The 19,421-nt window shown below is 41.5% G+C and overlaps 1 protein-coding gene across 13 annotated transcripts; it reads right to left on the reverse strand.

The window, feature by feature from the left end:
* Positions 1 to 835: 835 nt before the first annotated feature.
* Positions 836 to 16,355, reverse strand: LOC137430095 (uncharacterized). Of its 13 annotated transcripts, XM_078780102.1 has the most exons (10): positions 16,145 to 16,175; positions 14,626 to 14,782; positions 12,909 to 13,032; positions 12,600 to 12,792; positions 11,022 to 11,159; positions 10,337 to 10,465; positions 9,596 to 9,712; positions 3,349 to 3,405; positions 2,178 to 2,318; positions 836 to 2,045 (listed from the first exon to the last, which is right to left on the reverse strand). In XM_078780102.1, exons 3-10 carry the CDS (start codon positions 12,930 to 12,932, stop codon positions 1,360 to 1,362), a joined length of 1,485 nt encoding a protein of 494 aa, XP_078636228.1. In that variant the 5' UTR covers positions 12,933 to 13,032; positions 14,626 to 14,782; positions 16,145 to 16,175; the 3' UTR covers positions 836 to 1,359. The 13 variants fall into 13 exon arrangements, with proteins under 13 accessions (XP_078636228.1, XP_078636227.1, XP_078636220.1 ...); XM_078780101.1 differs by lacking the exon at positions 14,626 to 14,782 and having other exon boundaries at positions 16,145 to 16,257; XM_078780094.1 differs by having other exon boundaries at positions 12,600 to 13,032; positions 16,145 to 16,185.
* Positions 16,356 to 19,421: the final 3,066 nt, after the last annotated feature.

A 19,421-nucleotide genomic window follows, 5' to 3' on the forward strand; every position in this document is an offset into this window, starting at 1 on the left:
TAAATCTGGGAGGTGCTGCTGCCTTGCGTGATGCTCAGCTTTTAGATTTAGAGGATAGAGCATGGACACACCCAATGGGTTGGAATCCCAAGGTGTGGTGGGACACGGAGGGGATTGTTCCCTCATTGCCCCACTGACCACAGAGAGAAACGTGATGTCAGAAGATGGCGTCAGCACCCAGAGTCCCCTCAATAAGTTATATCACTTCCCCCAAGGTTACCAGCTGTGTTTGTATGAAGTGAAGTCCTGTGTTATCTAACGTCGGTTTACATTGTCTATTATAGCTCCTCCACGAACCTTAGAACCTATAAAATAAACAATTAAATCATCAAACTGGCCATACTGAAGAAGAATATTGCATTCATGTACAATGGCAGCAATTAACTTGAATTTGCACATGATGGGTTTATTTATTTTAATTAATGGACATTTCACATCACCCAGAAGACAACAAGCTACTGAAAATAAACAATTATACTTCTATTGCAACTGCCTGAGCTGAATTCTCATATTTAAGAACACTGAATTTTAATGAATATTAAAATTCATCAAATACAAAAAGTTGGAGTTAGTCCTGCTCAACATTTTGATATCAAAAACATTTTGTAAAATGCGGGAGTACAGTATTTACCAGGGAGGATGATGTTTTATAAAAGCAACTCTTACTTTAAAATACCTACCTCGTGTCTTGCCAATGTTTAAAGTCAGTTTGATTTTTTAAGTTAGATTTTAATTTCCCAAAACTCACAATGGTTATCTAGCATTTAATAAATCTACCTTCAAACCTTCCACAAGGGTGTCTGTCACAAACAAAATCGAGTACAGAGTCACCAAATGTTCATCAGTCTTCTGCAAACCAATTTATTTAACCATACCAAACAAACGTGTTTTCCATTTGTCCATTGATATTTGCACAAGTGTCCATTGATATTTGGTTATTTACATATGAGTGGGGATGGGATGTCGATCAGGTTTGTGCTCGGGAGCAAAGTCAACTGACTGCACAGTACAAAAGAACACGAAAAACAATCAGAATGAGCAGGAGGACATTATTAAAAACTCATCAGCCAGTGTCTGCTTATTGACTGTAAAATGGATCAATGCCGACGGTGAATTTTGTTCAGCTTTCACGTACGCGCCCCACCCAATATTTCATGACTTGGCACATGATCACTTTTAGATGCAATTGTTTCAGACTGAAGATCATGAGCATTGATACTTCTCTGATCAATAGTTTTGATTCTTCCTTTGTAACCATTATATCTAGTTGTCATGCATCGTTGTTTTCAATGTTCACGCAAGATGGGTCGAGAAGTCATACAGAACGATCATTTGTACTTCTCACCTCCATGATACCCTTCATGAAATGGAATAAGGAAGCCTGTAGTGCACTCCAGTGTGTGCCCTCATCATGTGTTTGTTCAGGTTTGCAGACTGAGCAAAGGCCCGAGCACAAATGGGGCAATTGTGTGGACGCTCTCCCGTGTGGATCATCATGTGCCTTTTTACATTTCCGATCTGCGTGAATCTTTTACCACAAATCGAGCAACTGTACGGGCGCTCTCCATTGTGGATCCGCATGTGCCCCTTCAAATTGGGAAACTGAGCAAAACGCTTCCCGCAGATGGGACAATTGTGCGGACGCTCTCCCGTGTGTATCATCATGTGCCGATTCACATTTCCTATCTGTTTAAAACTTTTACCACAAACGGAGCAGTCATATGGCCGCTCTTCACTGTGTATCCTCATGTGTTTCTTCAAATCGCCAAACCTGACGACAGGTTTACCACATAAAGTACACTTGAGCAAGCATTTTCCTGGCTGGGTCTTCATATGGTTTTCTGTGCTTCTCAAGTCAGAAAAACTCTTATTGCAACTCCAACACTTGTATTGCGTTCCCCCAATTTGGAATTTCGTGTTTGTTGAACTGGACTTGAGATTTCTCGAAGAAGAGTTTGAATGGTGCGTTTGTTTCTTTAAAATGCGCTCTTTCATTGCAAAGGTGTGCCTGGGCTTTAATTCACAAAAATTATCTGTTGATGTCTCTGCAAGAAAAAAGAAATAAAATAATTTATCTTCTCTTTCAGGATGATCCACACTATTGCACAAAAAGATGCAAAATAAAAACAATTGTTACGAATAAACAATAATACGCAGTTTTGTAGATTAGTGCTCACCAGCTTTGCCCTCAGAATCATTTCCACTCTCCTTTTGAAGATCGTATAAATCTTCTGTCACAGAAACAAAGCTCAAAGCCTCTGGGGAAGATGAAGCATTGTTTCCTTCAAGATTTTCCACTTGTACTGGATAGATTTCACCTGCATACAACTCAACCTCAGGCTTAGGCTTAGGGTTACAGTATGATAAAATGTCTGCCACTGTTGTCATTTGAATTCCAAAAATGTAATCAACATCGATTTGGTTCTTGTAAACGCCATTAATATTGTCCAAAGACCAAAGTGGGAAATCGAAGGTCATAACATTTTTACTATATCAAAGATAATAGCTCACTGGCCAATTAATATCCAACAACTTTAAAATGGTGAGAAACATGAGCCTAGTAGTCTGGAATGAAAAAAAGAAAATTCCAAACATGCCAGAGGACTCACATGATATGATGAGTCTCGCACTAACCGCTGTGAAGTTTATGTGCAGTCGCTCAATGTTTGCTCAAGAAAAAGACCGTGTCATCATCTCAAGATCATGAAAAACCCTAATATAGGAGGTTAATGTGGGTAGAGGACAGGGATATCAATTTGAGGCACCCAGACCTCATAAAACCAGAATATATATTTGCAGGAATGGTGATGGGGGTAACGGGAGTAAGATAGACTATTTATGACATTAAATAATGTCAAGCACAGGTGTGTGGTTTCTGTATAAAATGATAGGAGATGCGTCAAAGTGTGTTTAGAACCCTCCCCTCTGTGTGTCTGAAGCCCTTGCACCATTCCTCCCTCATTAATCCTTTAAATTTTTCCCTTCATAATCTGTCTATGTGTTACTTTAATAAATTGTTTTATCAGCTCTAAAAGCCACCAAATCCTCATCTCCCCCAAGAGGAAGGTGCAAAGCAGTACTCTGCGAAAGTAAGAGTTGCGGTTTTGGGGAGTTAAAGCCAAGAGAAACCTTGAAAACTGCAAGAAGTTTTTATGTGACATATCATATGACAATAAAATGGGGAGTCCCTCCTGTGTTTAAAGTTTCACATCGATCAGACAAGCGGCTTCAGAGAAAACTATTTTTAAAGCGAAAATATAAAGACGCGGACACAAAATCAGGGGCATTGCGATAGTCTCGCATCACCTTCAGGGCAGGACTGATAAGAAAATCAGCAACAATTCTTACCTTGTGAGAATAAACCATCCACAATGTTGGGCTCCTGTTTGACCATCACAATGACATCTGCAACAATAAAGCATCCATAGTTTCAGAGATTAGGTTTTTGAGATTACTGACACCGGTGTATGTAATAATGTTCTGAAAAAAGCACTGCTGTAAACCCAGGTCTGTGTGCCAATAACATATATATATATATATATACAGTCACGTGAAAAAGTAAGTACACCCCATGTAAAGTTTTGACTTTTTCAACATATTTCAACATACAGCTATTTGATCTTCATTTCAACAATATTGATAGATAAAGGTGATATAATATAACAAATATCATGAAACATTTACATTTTGTAGTCTATTGTATAATTTAAATAAACATAAATGCAAATTTCGCATGTGGAAAAAGTAAGTACACCCCTACATTTATCACTACTTCAAATACCTAAAATTAGAATCAGTTGCACCAGCTCAGGTGCAAATGATTAGAACATCATTAGAGAGGATCTTGGAGGAACCTGTCTGATTTAAACCTCAGACATTTAGTTTGGTTTGCTCTTTGTTGTTGAAGTGTGCGGCGTCACCATGCCGAGATCAAAAGAGCTCTCTGAGGCCTTCAGAAAGAAGGTTATTGATGCCTACGAGCCTGGGAATGGATTTAAAAAGATCTCCAAACATTTGAAATCAATCATTCGACTGTCCGGAAGATCATCTACAAGTGGAGAAGATTCCAAACAACTGCCAACTTTTTCAGGCCAGGCCGCCCCAGCAAGTTCAGCCCGAGAGCAGACCGCAAGATGCTGAAAGAAGTCTCTAAGAACTCCAGAATGTCATCACGGGACCTACAGGTAGCTCTTGCCACTGTTGATGTCAAAGTGCACGAGTCTACCATTAGAAAGAGGCTGCACAAATTTGATCTACATGGGAGGTGTGCCAGGAGGAAACCTTTGCTGTCCAGAAAGAACATCAGGGCAAGACTAAAGTTTGCCAATGAACACCTTGGCAAAGACCAGCACTTCTGGAACAATGTGCTCTGGACAGATGAGTCAAAGGTAGAGCTATTTTGCCACAGTACCAGAAGACATGTTTGGCGAAAACCAAAGACAGCATTTGACCACAAGAACCTGATACCAACTGTAAAGCATGGTGGTGGAAATATTATGGTTTGGGGCAGCTTTGCTGCATCAGGGCCTGGGCAGCTCACCATCATAGAATCCACTATGAATTCTTCATTGTACCAGAGGGTGCTTGAGGATAATGTGAGGCCATCTGTCGGGAAGTTGAACCTCAACCGTAGGTGGACCTTGCAACATGACAATGACCCTAAACATACCAGTAAATCCACCAAGGAATGGCTGAAAAGAAAGAAATGGAGGGTTCTGGAATGGCCAAGTCAAAGCCCGGATCTAAATCCCATCAAGATGTTGTGGGGGGATTTGAAACGAGCTGTGCATGCAAGAAACCCCTCAAACATCGCACAGCTGAAAGAATTCTGCATGGAGGAGTGGGCAAAAATTTCTCCCAGTCGATGTCAGAGACTGGTAGAAAGTTATAAGAAACGCCTACTTGAGGTTGTTTCTGCCAAAGGGGGCAATACCACCTATTGGAGCCAAGGGTGTACTTACTTTTTCCACATGTGAAATTTGCATTTATGTTTATTTAAATTATACAATGGACTACAAAATGTAAATGTTTCATGATATTTGTTATATTATATCACCTTTATCTTTCAATATTGTTGAAATGAAGATCAAATAGCTGTATGTTGAAATATGTTGAAAAAGTCAAAATTTTACATGGGGTGTACTTACTTTTTCACGTGACTGTATATATGTATGTGTGTGTGTGTATATATATATATATATAATATATATATATATATATATATACATATATATATATATATATATATATATATATATATATATATATATATATATATATATATATAATCAACGAACATAACAGCGTGACGAGCGCTGTCCCGATCTCCTGTGGACCGAAGTCCTAGACCAAAGCGTCACCTCCGACCCAAAGGGTCTTCTGGAGGCTTCAGCCCGGCCACTCTGTCAAGAGACAGAGATTTATTCATTGGTCCCCATTGGCTAAACATCAAGCAAAGGAGGTGCCTTGATCATATATATATATATATATATATATATATATATATATATATATATACATATATATATATATATATATATATATCTATACACACATATAATTTTTTTTTTTGGAGTACAACTTTAAGGTCCAAGGGGAAAAACAAGAGGTAAACTAGAAGGAGCAATCGAAAATTGCAGACTCTCACCCGGACTTGTTTTGTGTGGTTTTATAGTACATATTTATAAACATACCAGCATTCTAAATACAGTACATACTTTAGAGAGGTAATCAGTTTTTTTAAAGTGTAAAAATTGTGGTCTGCGTTAGCACATTATGTGCGAATAAACAAACAAACAAGCGGTCATGGACTGTATTTGGGAAATCAGTCATTGCGATCTTGCCCTTTAGACCTCAAAAACAATAGCTTTTGATTGATGAACCAATTCAGTGACTGAATATGCAAATTCTGTTCAAATGTCAGATCAATCGATGGAAAATGAACGATTTTATGTGAATTCGAATTTTGCATTTTTTGAATTTGATTTTTTTCATCACACTTTTACCTGGCATGACCTCTGATCTTTGATGCAGAAATCTAATCAGTTCACATTTTCATCATATTATATACTTATACCAAGTTTGGTCAAAATTCCATCACTGGTTCACAAGTTAGCACAGTAACAGAAGTTTTACGTAATGCGATTTCTGGGCTTTGACCTCTTGACCCCATAATTGGACGGTATCAGGTAACAAAAACCTATCACAGACGCACGGACTGACAACCTGAAAACATAATGCCTCCGGCAACTTCGTCGGCAGAGACATAAAAAGGGGTAGCCTGTATAACTGCAAGAAGACTATAGATTTGCGTGGTGTGCGTCTAAAGGGGTCTAACTGGTCTAGATAGTCGAAAGGTTGACAGGTCTAAATCGTCCAGGTGTCTTAAGAGTGTAAAGATGGAGCAGTTTGAAAGAGTCCAAAAGGGTCTGTTTAGGTCTTTAAGGGTTGAAAGTGGTCTATAAAGGGGTCGAAAAGGTATGTTCCAATATAAGTTAGGGTCCCTAAGGGGCCTAAAGGGTATGTTTGAATCAGTGGCATAGTTAGGGTTTGTGACGCCCAGGGTCAAAGGTCATTCTAGCACCCCACAGGTACTGGCAGAGTCAGGAATTTCTGTGGGGGCATATGAAAGAGCTCTAAGCTTCCCCAGCATCTCAGCAGTTGAGGTGAGCTCTCCACCTTTTTCCAAAGAACACCGTGCAATCTTTAATGTGCGCCAACTAATGCCGGCATTCGGGACACCCAGGTTAACGTCCAGGATGACAGTTTATATCTGGGTCGGGATTCAACCCCAGGTGAGACAGCTTAGAGGTGACGTCTGCGTACTTCAAGGCCATCTGCCAGCCCAACACACTCGCTGAGGCCTCTCAACACGTTTACCCTTTTGTTCAGAGCCCAGACCCTTCGAGAGTCAGCGCCTTCTTCCCTCGTTTTCTCTCACACGTGTTCTCACCATATGTCATACATCATGGCGTATCGTGTGTTGTGTTGTGTGTGGCGTGTGATGTCATACATCATGTGTGATGTGTGATGTCATACATGTATGACACACGTGTGATGTCATACATCATGGCATCATGGCGTACACGGGCCAGGCTTAAGGAAACTCCACCCGTGAAGGAGAAAAATGAAGAATTATTCTCAGATGGCCGCACATATAAATTAAAGAAATTATAGAAAAGTGTGCATTCCAACACTGATCTCTACATTAACTGGATAGGAGGGGAAGCTCATTTTCTGAAGTCATTTGTTCACCATCTTTGCTCTCCCATGGATTCCCGCACGCTGGATCGTAACTAAGGTGAATTCCACTTTCCGATGAAATGTGATTCCTCTTCTCCTTTGATCACGACTGTTGTGGCTTTCACAACCATAAGCAACACACGATGGCATTTCATAAATACTACAACAATGTTTTTTTTTCAACCCGCGAATGGACTAAGATCAAATCGGAATGGAATAAAATCAAATGGGAAACGAGAAAATTGAAGTAGGAAGGTGGGATTTTTGTAGGAAGATGCACCTTGAAGCAAGTATTTGTTTCATGCAAATGGGATTTTCTGTGTTGTGGGAGGATTATGGTGGATGGAGCGCTTCCGGTGGCTTTCAGGACGCGGATGGGGCCTTTCAGGTGGCTTCAGAGCCGCCCGACCAATCAATGTTAGGCACCCTATCCAGTTAGTATAGAGATCAGTGGACTCCAATCCAACATGTCGAAAGAAGAGAGAGGGACCAGGAAGTTAAATAACTTCTAAAAAAATAACTTAAATGAAATAACTTAAATAACTACTCCACATCCATCATAATTAAACCATACATATTACATATGCAATCACAAAGAATGTATCCAGATGTGACAGTATGTACAGTCACATGAAAAAGTAAGTACACCCCATGTAAAGTTTTGACTTTTTCAACATATTTCAACATACAGCTATTTGATCTTCATTTCAACAATATTGATAGATAAAGGTGATATAATATAACAAATATCATGAAACATTTACATTTTGTAGTCCATTGTATCACTTAAATAAACATAGATGCAAATTTCGCATGTGGAAAAAGTAAGTACACCCTTGGCTCTAATAGGTGGTATTGCCCCCTTTGGCAGAAACAACCTCAAGTCGGCGTGTCTTATAACTGTCTACCAGTCTCTGACATCGACTGGGAGAAACTTTTGCCCACTCCTCCATGCAGAATTATTTCAGCTGTGCGATGTTTGAGGGGTTTCTTGCATGCACAGCTCGTTTCAAATCCCCCCACAACATCTCGATGGGATTTAGATCCGGGCTTTGACGGCCATTCCAGAACCCTCCATTTCTTTCTTTTCAGCCATTCCTTGGTGGATTTACTGGTATGTTTAGGGTCATTGTCATGTTGCAAGGTCCACCTTCGGTTGAGCTTCAACTTTCCGACAGATGGCCTCACATTATCCTCAAGCACCCTCTGGTACAATGAAGTGATTGTGATTAGAGCCAAGGGTGTAATTCATAGTGGATTCTATGATGGTGAGCTGCCCAGGCCCTGATACAGCAAAGCTGCCCCAAACCATAATATTTCCACCACCATGCTTTACAGTTGGTATCAGGTTCTTGTCGTCGAATGCTGTCTTTGGTTTTCGCCCAGCATGTCTTCTGGTACTGTGGCCAAATAGCTCTACCTTTGACTCATCTGTCCAGAGCACATTGTTCCAGAAGTGCTGGTCTTTGCCGAGGTGTTCATTGGCAAACTTTAGTCTTGCCCTGATGTTCTTTCTGGACAGCAAAGGTTTCCTCCTGGCACACCTTCCATGTAGATCAAATTTGTGCAGCCTCTTTCTAATGGTAGACTCGTGCACTTTGACATCAACAGTGGCAAGAGCTACCTGTAGGTCCCGTGATTACATTCTGGGGTTCTTAGAGACTTCTTTCAGCATCTTGCGGTCTGCTCTCGGGCTGAACTTGCTGTGGCGGTCTGGCCTGAACAAGTTGGCAGTTGTTTAGAATCTTCTCCACTTGTAGATGATCTTCCGGACAGTCGAATAATTGATTTCAAATTGTTTGGAGATCTTTTTAAATTCCTTCCCAGACTCATAGGCATCTATAACCTTCTTTCTGAAGGCCTCAGAGAGCTATTTTGATCTAGGCATGGTGACGCCACACACTTCATCAACAAAGAGCAAACCAAACGAAATGTCTGAGGTTTAAATAAGACAGGTTCCTCCAAGATCATCTCTAACAATGTTCTAATCATTTGCACCTGAGTTGGTGCACCTGATTCTAATTTTAGGTATTTGAAGTAGTGATAAATGTAGGGGTGTACTTACTTTTTCCACATGCGAAATTTGCATTTATGTTTATTTAAATTATACGATGGACTACAAAATGTAAATGTTTCATGATATTTGTTATATTATATCACCTTTATCTATCAATATTGTTCAAATGAAGATCAAATAGCTGCATGTTGAAATATGTTGAAAAAGTCAAAACTTTACATGGGGTGTACTTACTTTTTCACGTGACTGTACATAACACGTACAGAAAGGGGTAGGTGGTGGAGGTGGGGGGCAGGTTTACCCTTACTTTCCGTGCACGTTTCAAAATCAACAAACCTGATTCAGGGGAAACAGCATTGCACGACTGAGATGTCAAAGGATCTTCAAACACTTCTTGAACTTGATTTAAGGATCTTCGTGAAGTAGGAGGAATGTTGCTTGTAACCGCCTCTTCTGGATTTTTTATATGTCAACACAAGTTCAGAGTCAGCACATTATAAAAACGTCAGACACACGTTATTTACAATTTGTTTGGTTATCTAGTATTTTGCATAAAAATGACATCCTGATATTAAAGAGAAAAAGCAGTTTGTTCGCTGTGTGGAAGTAAATTAATTATTTTACTATGTTCAATTAATGAAAGAGAGAATTCATGACCATATAAGCTAATGCAGAGCTCTAGAGGACCATGTGATAGCCGCACAGCATTTTGGGCTAATACAAAGTGATGAGCACTTGGTTTTGTGTTTCAAAATGTTACAATGTCAACCGCTCGTGAGAGACAACATATCGCAGAGTCTGTTGTGTGCCAATATCTGATCAAACATCTGTTGTTTACTCGTAGAATCCTTAAACGTCAGTATGAATAGGCATGAAGTGTGATTGCCCCATAAATTGCCACATCTCTGTTCATCTATATAATGGATTCATGTGAGGCATTCCACTAGAGAGGATAATGCTGACCCTGTGTGGTTTTAGCATCTCTCTCCGTACGTACGTATTAATAAATGATGCAACCAATTGGTAATTTGGTATGGCTCGATTGAGTTATTCCACGACAGCTGAAGTTTCCAGTACCTGATACACCACTGTTGTACTCGTTTATTGAAGCTTCTTCAAATTCTTCTTGAACATGATTTAAAGATATTTGTGAATTTAGAAGATTGTTGTCTTGAAAATCACCTGCCTCCTCTTGATTTTGTACACCTGCACAGAAGCTTAGTGTCAGCACATCAAGGAAATGTCAAGCATATATTACTTACAATTTGTTTGGTTGTCGTTCTAGCAAAAATAAACAAACATATGAGAGAAGAGAAGAGGGGAAAGAGATATAAAATAAAAATTAAAATAAAAAGACCAGTTCAATGTCAGGTTTCAAAATTGCTGACAAAAATGAATTGACAGATGAAATCAACAGGACATTGATTGAGGTATGATAACCACCTTGGAAAGCAAGGAGAAGCTGATGTCTCAGACGTTAACCCTTCGAGGAACAAAAGAGGGGTTAATGCCCGAAACATCGACGGGCATACCTCAATCAACATCCTGTTGATTTCATCCATTGTACTACCTGTCCGCCGACATAGATCAACACAAGGCCTTCACCAGAAAGACTAGTTCTTCATTCTCATTTCCCCAAAATAAAAGTGTGTTTTCTGTACATCACAGAACATTCATATAATATCAAATTATGCCATCAATATACATGTAACAATGGTACCCTCTGGTATAAAAAGGTTGGTTACTCAAATGTTTTACTAACCTTGTACAGTAAAAACAGTATTGCTGGAATGCATTGTTGAACTATCTTCAAACCCTTCTTGAGCATCATTTATGGGTATTTGGGAAGTTAGAGGATTGTTGTCTTCAAAATCAACTGCCTCCACTGGATTTTGTACACCTGCACACAAGCTCCGGTCAGTCCGTAACTATGATATGGAGTTAAACACCAAAAAATTCACAACTGCTTCACAATATTAGTGGTGGTGGAAAAGAAAAAAAGTGCTGCTTTTGCGAGATCAGACATTGTACAGAAGTATTCTGACGCCCTTATGAAGGACCGTTTACGGTTTGGGAACTTCATTACAGAAAGGATAGAGAGGGATGAGAGCGAGTTTAGCACAGAAAATTTTGAATCCCGACCCAGCCATAAACTCTCATCCCGGCCCCTCACTGGTAGGGTAATTCATCAAGGTGTGCGTCGTCCCTCGGACGGACGTTAAACTGGGAGTCCCATCTGCCAGCATTAGTTGGTGGACGTTAAAGATCCGACAGTGTCCTTTGCTAAGAGTAGGTGAGCTATCGCCGACACCATGACCAAATTACTAATAGGTGGTATTGCCCCCTTTGGCAGAAACAACCTCAAGTCGGCGTGTCTTATAACTGTCTACCAGTCTCTGACATCGACTGGGAGAAACTTTTGCCCACTCCTCCATGCAGAATTATTACTGCCATGTATTACTGCCCATTATTACTGCCAAAAATTCCTGCCATGACTTCCTGGGGCAGAGTGGCGACCTGACCGGGATTGTAGCCAAGTAACTGCTTCGGCGGCACCAATGCTCTGCATAGGGCATGGTACATGCTGATGATGATAACAGAGTCCATCCTTCCTGTAACATGATCTGAAGTGAAGGTTGTGAATTGGCTTTGGTGGTGTGTACATGAGTGTGGTTACGTTATGAACACTTGTGTGGATACACTGTGGTTACCTGTCTCCCATTCAATTTGGGCATTGTCCTGTAAGTACTTATCAGGTAGCACGTCGTGCTGTGTTCTTGTAATGGTGTAGGCATACATGGGTTTTATGGATTATGTTCTGAGAGGAGATCTAGCATAGAATGCAAGGGTAAAGTTCACGTCCTTACTTTTCTTGCGTTTGATCAACTCGATCATGCTTTAATTCACAACAATATTACCTTCACATGGTTCAAGCAATTATTTCTCCGGAATGATGAGTTATGTGTTTTACTGTAGAGCAAAATTAATTGCAACCAAGTCACAAGTAAATAAACCACTACAGTAGGTCTTTCCAGAACAGGTGTAATCCCATCCGCACAGCCCGCCCGGGGCCTCTTCGCGGACAAGGGGAGCAGGAGGGATCCCATTCACCGAGTCGTACAATAAGTTGGTGCTGCCCGTATCAAATGCAATTTTCACAAAGTATGATCCAATTTATTCCATATAATAAAATAATTTAATAAAAAACACAAATCACGTGCTTTGCTAAAATTATACCTAAAATATATACTAAAAAGAGTGAGATAAAATTATACCGCAAGTGTTCTTGGAAATAAATGAAATGTGGCAAACAAATCGCACAAATTATGACATCACATACCGAGCTGAGATCCTCCATCTTCGTCTTGCTGATGGCTGTAGACATCACTTATATTGATCCCAAGGTGTGCATTTTCATCACCATAAGACATGGATGGAGATTTTAACGAGCTCAGCTTCTGGGAGCAACTGAAGAACTCTCGGCTCACCACCTCAAACAATGAGCACAAGATGTCCACCAGAGGTCCTTCAGGCTGGAAGATTTGTAGCTCCAAGCAAGATTCCACAAATTTGTGAAACTCAGCATACATTGCAAATGGAAACTTCCGTTTAGTGAGAGAAAACAACTCAGCTCTCAATGTAACTGTACCTGTACAGGCTTGAAGAACCCCATGGCTCTGAATGCCAAGCTCCGTCACTACGGCCTGCGCCGTATGTGCTCTTAGGCCCTGTGCTTGCAACCATGCTTTGAAGCTCTCGGGCTCACTCATGGCCTGTCAACGAGACAAAATCCTGCTTTCAATAAATTGAACATTCCAAGGGGTTTACATATCTTCTTATTGGCCAAATTGTTTAAAATCAAATACAGTAATGAGAGTTCATAGAAAATATTACCCGCGCTCTCTTGAGAAACAAGAACATGGGCGGGGTCTGAGTGGCAAATTTGATTGGTCGTGATGACGTAAAATGCCGTAATATTTAGTCCAAGTAATGCTAAATGGAAGGGTTTTGAAAGTGCCAAGAAGGCGATTTGTGTTCTTCAGCTTGTTTTTTTGTTTACATAGTCAAGGCTCATGGAAGAGCTAGTACACTGGACAGAACAGAAAAAACAGGACACAAAACACACAGGCCTGGAGTGGATCAAATGGATACAAAAGGAAACTCCAAAGAGAAAAAACTGAAAAATTGGAAGTAGGAGGGATTGGGGTGTGGTTAACGAGGGTAGAAAAGATAATCACTTTGTACTGGGAATAATCTGAGAGGGTAGTGGAAGAGCTGTCTTGAATACCTGGAGGGAAGAGTGAGATTAAAGAGGATGTAGAGGTCGATTCCACAGGCAGCAGAAAAGAGGACCAAGTGAGTGGACATTAGCAGTGATCCGGGATTTTGGGAGTTTCACCAAAAGGGGAACCATGTGAGCCTTGCAGAAATCTGGAAGGGACAAAGCATGGAAAGAGCAGAGGGTACAAGACCAAAAAGGATACGGTAGAAAACAGAGAGACCACCGACCTGTCTGTGATGGGAAAGTCATAGGCCCAGAGAATTGGCTTCAGAGTGGGAGATTCCAATAATCTCTAAGGCCTTGTTTTTCTATGGCGTCAAGCTGATCAAGGTGTGAGGTAGGGGCGCCGGCCTAGAGGAGAGAACATTACTCCATCAAGCTGCAGATGAAGGCCTTTTAGGTGGATGGGAATTCAGGTGTGCCAAGGAAGGATTTTGTATGACGGAGGATGCCCAGTCGGCGGCTGATAGTGAGACCTAGGAGTTTGAATGACTGAACTTCCTCAAGAGGATTGTTAAGAAAGTAGATAGGATGTTTGCCAGACTTTCTTTCAGAGAGAGATAGTGGGAGTGCGTCATTTGTCAGGATTGAAAGATATATTCCAAATGTTTGACCAACTAGTGAATTTTTTCAAGGTCTGAAGAGAGGGTAGAGGCTGCTGCCTGAAGGGCAAGGGACATCAAGGCAGAGGGTGAAGTCATCAGTAGAAAGACAGAGGATTTTCCAGAGTCAGAGAGATCATTGATGAAAATCAGGAATAGGACTGGGTCCAAAGCACTGAATAAAGTATATTCAAGTATATACAGTAATTCAATCTAAATAAAATAAAGATTTAAAGTTTGTAAAAAATAAAAAAAAATCTGGAAGTTTACCGTCGTTGATGCAGCATCTTATACACCACCTTAACACGTTGCATTAGTTTTTCGTGCCTGTTGTTTGTGTCCTTTATGAATTCAGACATTGAAGTATCGTTAAACTACAGGTTTGTTTACTGATTCGTGTTCAAACATAACATTCAATCGAAATCGAGTTGTTCCTTGATCATAAACTGATGTCAGGATGGCATACAGGTATGCATACTTGCCTCGCAGCCGTCTCGCCTGGATTTGAATCCCGCCCCAGGTATTTCACAGGCAGGGCGATACATCAACGTACGTGCCGTCCCTCGGCCGAATGTTAGACGTTAAACGGTGTCCCGTCTGCCAGCATTCGGCGGTGGACGTTAAAAATCCCACGGTGTCCTACGCGAAGAGTAGGTGAGTTATCTCCGGCACCCTGGCCAAATTGCAAATTCCTGCCCTCACCAGCAGAGGGCACTGCATCGGCAACACCGCCATGCCCACAGCCAATGATGCTACTAGTCAGGTTCACTATGTTAACAAATATAATTTCGTTCAAAATTTTGGTAGATTAGCAAAACTATACATTTTTGGAATATTCAGAGCATGAGGAATCCAAAAATTAATGTTTACATTTGCGTAGACACCTTTGCGAAAATGACACTCAGGACAGTGATGAAGATAGTCAGGTTCACTATGTTAACAAATATAATTTCTTTCAAAATTTTGGGATTAGCAAAACTATACATTTTTGGAATCATCAGAGCATGGAGAATCTGAAAATCAATGTTGGCATTTGCACAGACACCTGCATGGCCGCCATTTTGGATTTTGAAAATGGCCGCCATAAAATACATATTTTGCGCGATCTCGGCTTCTAGTCAACCTAGAGACTTAATTAAATATGCTAATCCTATGTTTTCTGGGTCAAGGAATCCAATAAAGGCCTCAAAATAGTGCTCAGGATTATAGAAAAGCAACAAACAAAGGTAATTGAAAACCATTGTCTTTATATTTGTGATATAACTGTATTACATAATACATGATATTGCAAGTCCTTTGAAGTTATAGGTTGTTATAGGAAGTTATAGGTAGTATCAGATTGAACTATAAGTCCTATACACAGGATCTACGAGGTCTATACCGTTCAGGAATATGCTTTTACAGATCTTCATCACTGTCCTGAGTGTCATTTTCGCAAAGGTGTCTACGCAAATGTAAACATTAATTTTTGGATTCCTCATGCTCTGAATATTCCAAAAATGTATAGTTTTGCTAATCTACCAAAATTTTGAACGAAAAAACATCGTGAACCTGACTATACCCCGCAACCATGTGCTGCATCCAGAACGAGGAAGAAGAGGACTCGCTTCCAGGTGAACCTTGTACAATACTGTATTCAAAAAAGGCAGGCTTCATCATAATTGATACCGATGTGGTCTAACTATAGAATTTGTCTTTATGATTTGACGATGTTGAGTTGTGATCAAGTGCTTATTGCCCGATGAGGTTTCATTAATATTAGTCACGTGGTAAATGGAAATAAATCCTCCACGAACGGGAGACAACAGACAATAAAACAACAATAAACGAAATACATACGAACTTAGTCGATTTAATTGTGGTGGGTCTCGGGTCACGTGGGACGGCGATAGAACAACGTCAACGAGTTTCTGTCGATGAGGTTTCTGCACAAAGCTTAATACGAGCTCAAGTGATCTCGATAGGTTTATTGATCAACATTTGAAAGGGTTAACCTATTACCGTCAGTCAGTGCTTCTTTCGTTCTGTACCTGACCTGACTCACTTCCGGGGAGAGGTAAGGAAAAAAATATATAAATATACACCGACCCATTGGTCAATGTGTTTGAGATCGAATGGTTCCAAAATTATTTGTGATTATAAAAAAAATAAAAATCGAGCAACGTCTCCTGACGGACACTTTTGTCGTCATGAGGTCACTTAACCAATGAGTGAGTCGGACGGTTAATGGTTAGCGAGTCGTCCCGCCCTTCACCACAGAATGGCTGTGATTGGTCTGGATTTCATCCCACATTGCCTTATGTTAATCTACTTGTAACACAGTAAATATCAAGTGGATGACAATTGAAATTACCTTCAGACCAAAAACAATTAACAATAACCAATTGAAGCCAATCACGTTAAAAAACAATTTTTTAGACCTTTAAACAACAACAACACGAGACAAATGGACATTTTTTGAGACTGAATTAAATGAAATCGATAGATGAGCAATAGGTAGTCTTCTATAAATTGTGGATACGGCGATCGATTACGTTAATTCTCGACTCTTAAAGATACAAAGCCAGATGTTTCCTTTGCATTTACGTTTTGGATGTTTAAGATGCCACGGTATATCTCGAAAAGCGAGTAGGCCATTGTGTGCCGGTGCATAGATGTGTATGCCAAGATAAGTGAAGTAACGGGGAAGAATATGGTCAGCTGTTTAGAACTTAAACAAAGTGGAAGTGAAAGATCCCACGTTCTGATCTTCATAAGAGTAGAAATTTGCATCGGCGTGCCCAGTGGTATTCTAATGTAGGTATCGAAAAAGATAAACCCATCAGCTTAATAAATAAAACAAAGTGAATACAGTATGTATGAAATTAAGTTTTAAAAAAATAGCAGAATGACACACTGACACAGACAGACAGACACACTGACACAGACAGACAGACACTGACACAGACAGACAGACACACTGACACAGACAGACAGACACACTGACACAAACTGAGGGGAATCCAAGAACTAGACAAAGAGGGGCTAGGGTTAGAGCAGGCACTAAGGGGCGAGGCATCGGCCATGACGAGGATAGGTCCGTGGGATTAAAGGGGAGGGAACCGTTACGTTAAGACCAAGCCCGTCCTTGGATTGTCCGGCACCGCACCACCTACCCGTGCCTGCAGGACCTGGGCGACGATGCCTTTGCCCATGTATTATGGCCTGTTCCCTGCCGTGCCACTGTTTGCTGGAGATGCTGCATGCTTCATGTTTTCTGCTGTCACTTTGTTATGGACTGTCATCAGCAGCTGGACCCCCGTTTCGTCGCAATGGACTGTCGCAGTCAACCTGATGCCCAGCCGGCCAATGTTCGTTTTTTTATGTGCATAGCAGAGACCGAACACAATGACACGAACACGAATACAACAAACCAGAGAAGGTACCCCTAAAGGCCTAAGCGATCTAGCAAAAAATTTCCAAACACAGATGTGAATAGAAAATGTGGACATCTCTATATATAAAGGAGGAGTGTCTGTCTGTCTGTCTTGATGTCCGCTTATAACTCAAGAACTACACATCGGAGAAAAGTTTTAGACACAGATTCGGAATCAGCATAAAATCCCGGTGGTTTTAGGCTGTTTTATTTTAATATCAATGGTTTAAAAAAACCGCGCCAGCTGCAATTCCATGGTGTAGTTTGTGGCGGCGCTATTGCCCCTTTCCGATCCCATGATGCATTGCGGTTCCGATTCGCGATGAGGTCTATGCACTATCACCGACACTTTTCCACCTTTTCCACCTTTTCCATACCTTTTAATCAGATTTACCTTATCGTCCACATTTCGCTTGGAAACACTAGCATTATCCTTCTTTGGACCCATGGCTAACACAGACACAGTAAAGGAATACTGTACGTCGCCTCTGTTGTGAATGCGAAGCAGCGGTTGCGCGTACGTACAGTATACTGTACGTACATATTTATATATTTTTAATGTGCTTTTTATTGTATTTTAAATTGTTTTTTAGCTTCTTTTATTGTTAATTTATGTACTATTTTATTTATTTTAAATATATCTTTAAGGAAAACAAATGTTTTCACGTCCGTAGGAGTGACGTAAAGTCGCACATAATGACAAAATGCACGCCATTTTTTCACGCCAAGAACGAATAAACGGGTTTTTTTTTTTAGTTGAGATTTTATTCGAATTCAAATTTCATTAAATTCCAACTGTTGGAAACAATAATTATTTCAACTGTTGGAAATATTTTTTTGGTTAACCAACGACGGTCGATTTAATCTCGACCTTCCCCAAATGCGGAAGAGTGTGGCGCTGCAGGAGCGCAGGTGAAACCCAGGAAATGCACGTTGGTGTTTACAGTGGAAATGCCCATGGGCGGCATCGTGGTTAACGGCATTGCTACGAATTCCTTCTGGGAATCTGACCCAAGCCACAATCTCCCAAACCCATATCCGTGCAAGTCCTTTCTCGCCCAGACACGGCAATGACTAACGTACCCTCCGACCTCCCCTCATCCTGCTTCCAGGCCCTGGGCTCCTCTGGCTTTGCCGATTGTGAGAGTCCAAAGCTTTTTAGCTCCAGTCAGAGCTGACTCGGTGCTGCAAAGTCTGCCATTTCAATCGTTGTGGGACGGGTCGGGTGTTGTGGGACGGGTCGGGTGTTGTGGGATGGGTCGGGTGTTGTGGGACGGGTCGGGTGTTGTGGGACTGGTCGGGTGTTGTGGGACGGGTCGGGTGTTGTGGGACTGGTCGGGTATTGTGGGACGGGTCGGGTATTGTGGGACGGGTCGGGTATTGTGGGACGGGTCGGGTATTGTGGGACGGGTCGGGTATTGTGGGACGGGTCGAGTACTGTGGGACGGGTCGGGTACTGTGGGACGGGTCGGGTACGTGGGACGGGTCGGGTGTTGTGGGACGGGTCGGGTGTTGTGGGACGGGTCGGGTGTTGTGGGACGGGTCGGGTGTTGTGGGACGGGTCGGGTGTTGTGGGACTGGTCGGGTGTTGTGGGACGGGTCGGGTGTTGTGGGACGAGTCGGGTGTTGTGGGACTGGTCAGGTAATGTGGGACGGGTCGGGTATTGTGGGACGGGTCGGGTACTGTGGGACGGGTCGGGTACTGTGGGACGGGTCGGGTACTGTGGGACAGGTCGGGTACTGTGGGACGGCTTGGGTACTGTGGGACAGGTCGGGTATTGTGGGACGGGTGATGTTGAAGCGATCGTCAGAACGATGTTGTATCGAGACCAGAATCCCGCTCGGTTGACAGTCACACTGCCA

This window comes from Myxine glutinosa, chromosome 6 (genome assembly GCF_964187855.1).
Source record: "Myxine glutinosa chromosome 6, kmMyxGlut1.1, whole genome shotgun sequence".
Lineage (NCBI taxonomy): Eukaryota > Metazoa > Chordata > Myxini > Myxiniformes > Myxinidae > Myxine > Myxine glutinosa.

What these genes read in the sequence shown, in the direction of transcription:
- LOC137430095 (XM_078780094.1), bottom strand. Translation starts at nt 14,688, where the DNA reads ATGTATCGCCCTGCCTGTGAAATACCTGGGGCGGGATTCAAATCCAGG. An exon ending in TACTGTTTTTACTGTACAAG is followed by an intron (nt 10,466 to 11,021) that starts GTTAGTAAAACA and finishes GCTTCTGTGCAG; the next exon opens with GTGTACAAAATCAAGAGGAG. An exon ending in TGATTCTGAGGGCAAAGCTG is followed by an intron (nt 2,046 to 2,177) that starts GTGAGCACTAAT and finishes TTTTTCTTGCAG; the next exon opens with AGACATCAACAGATAATTTT.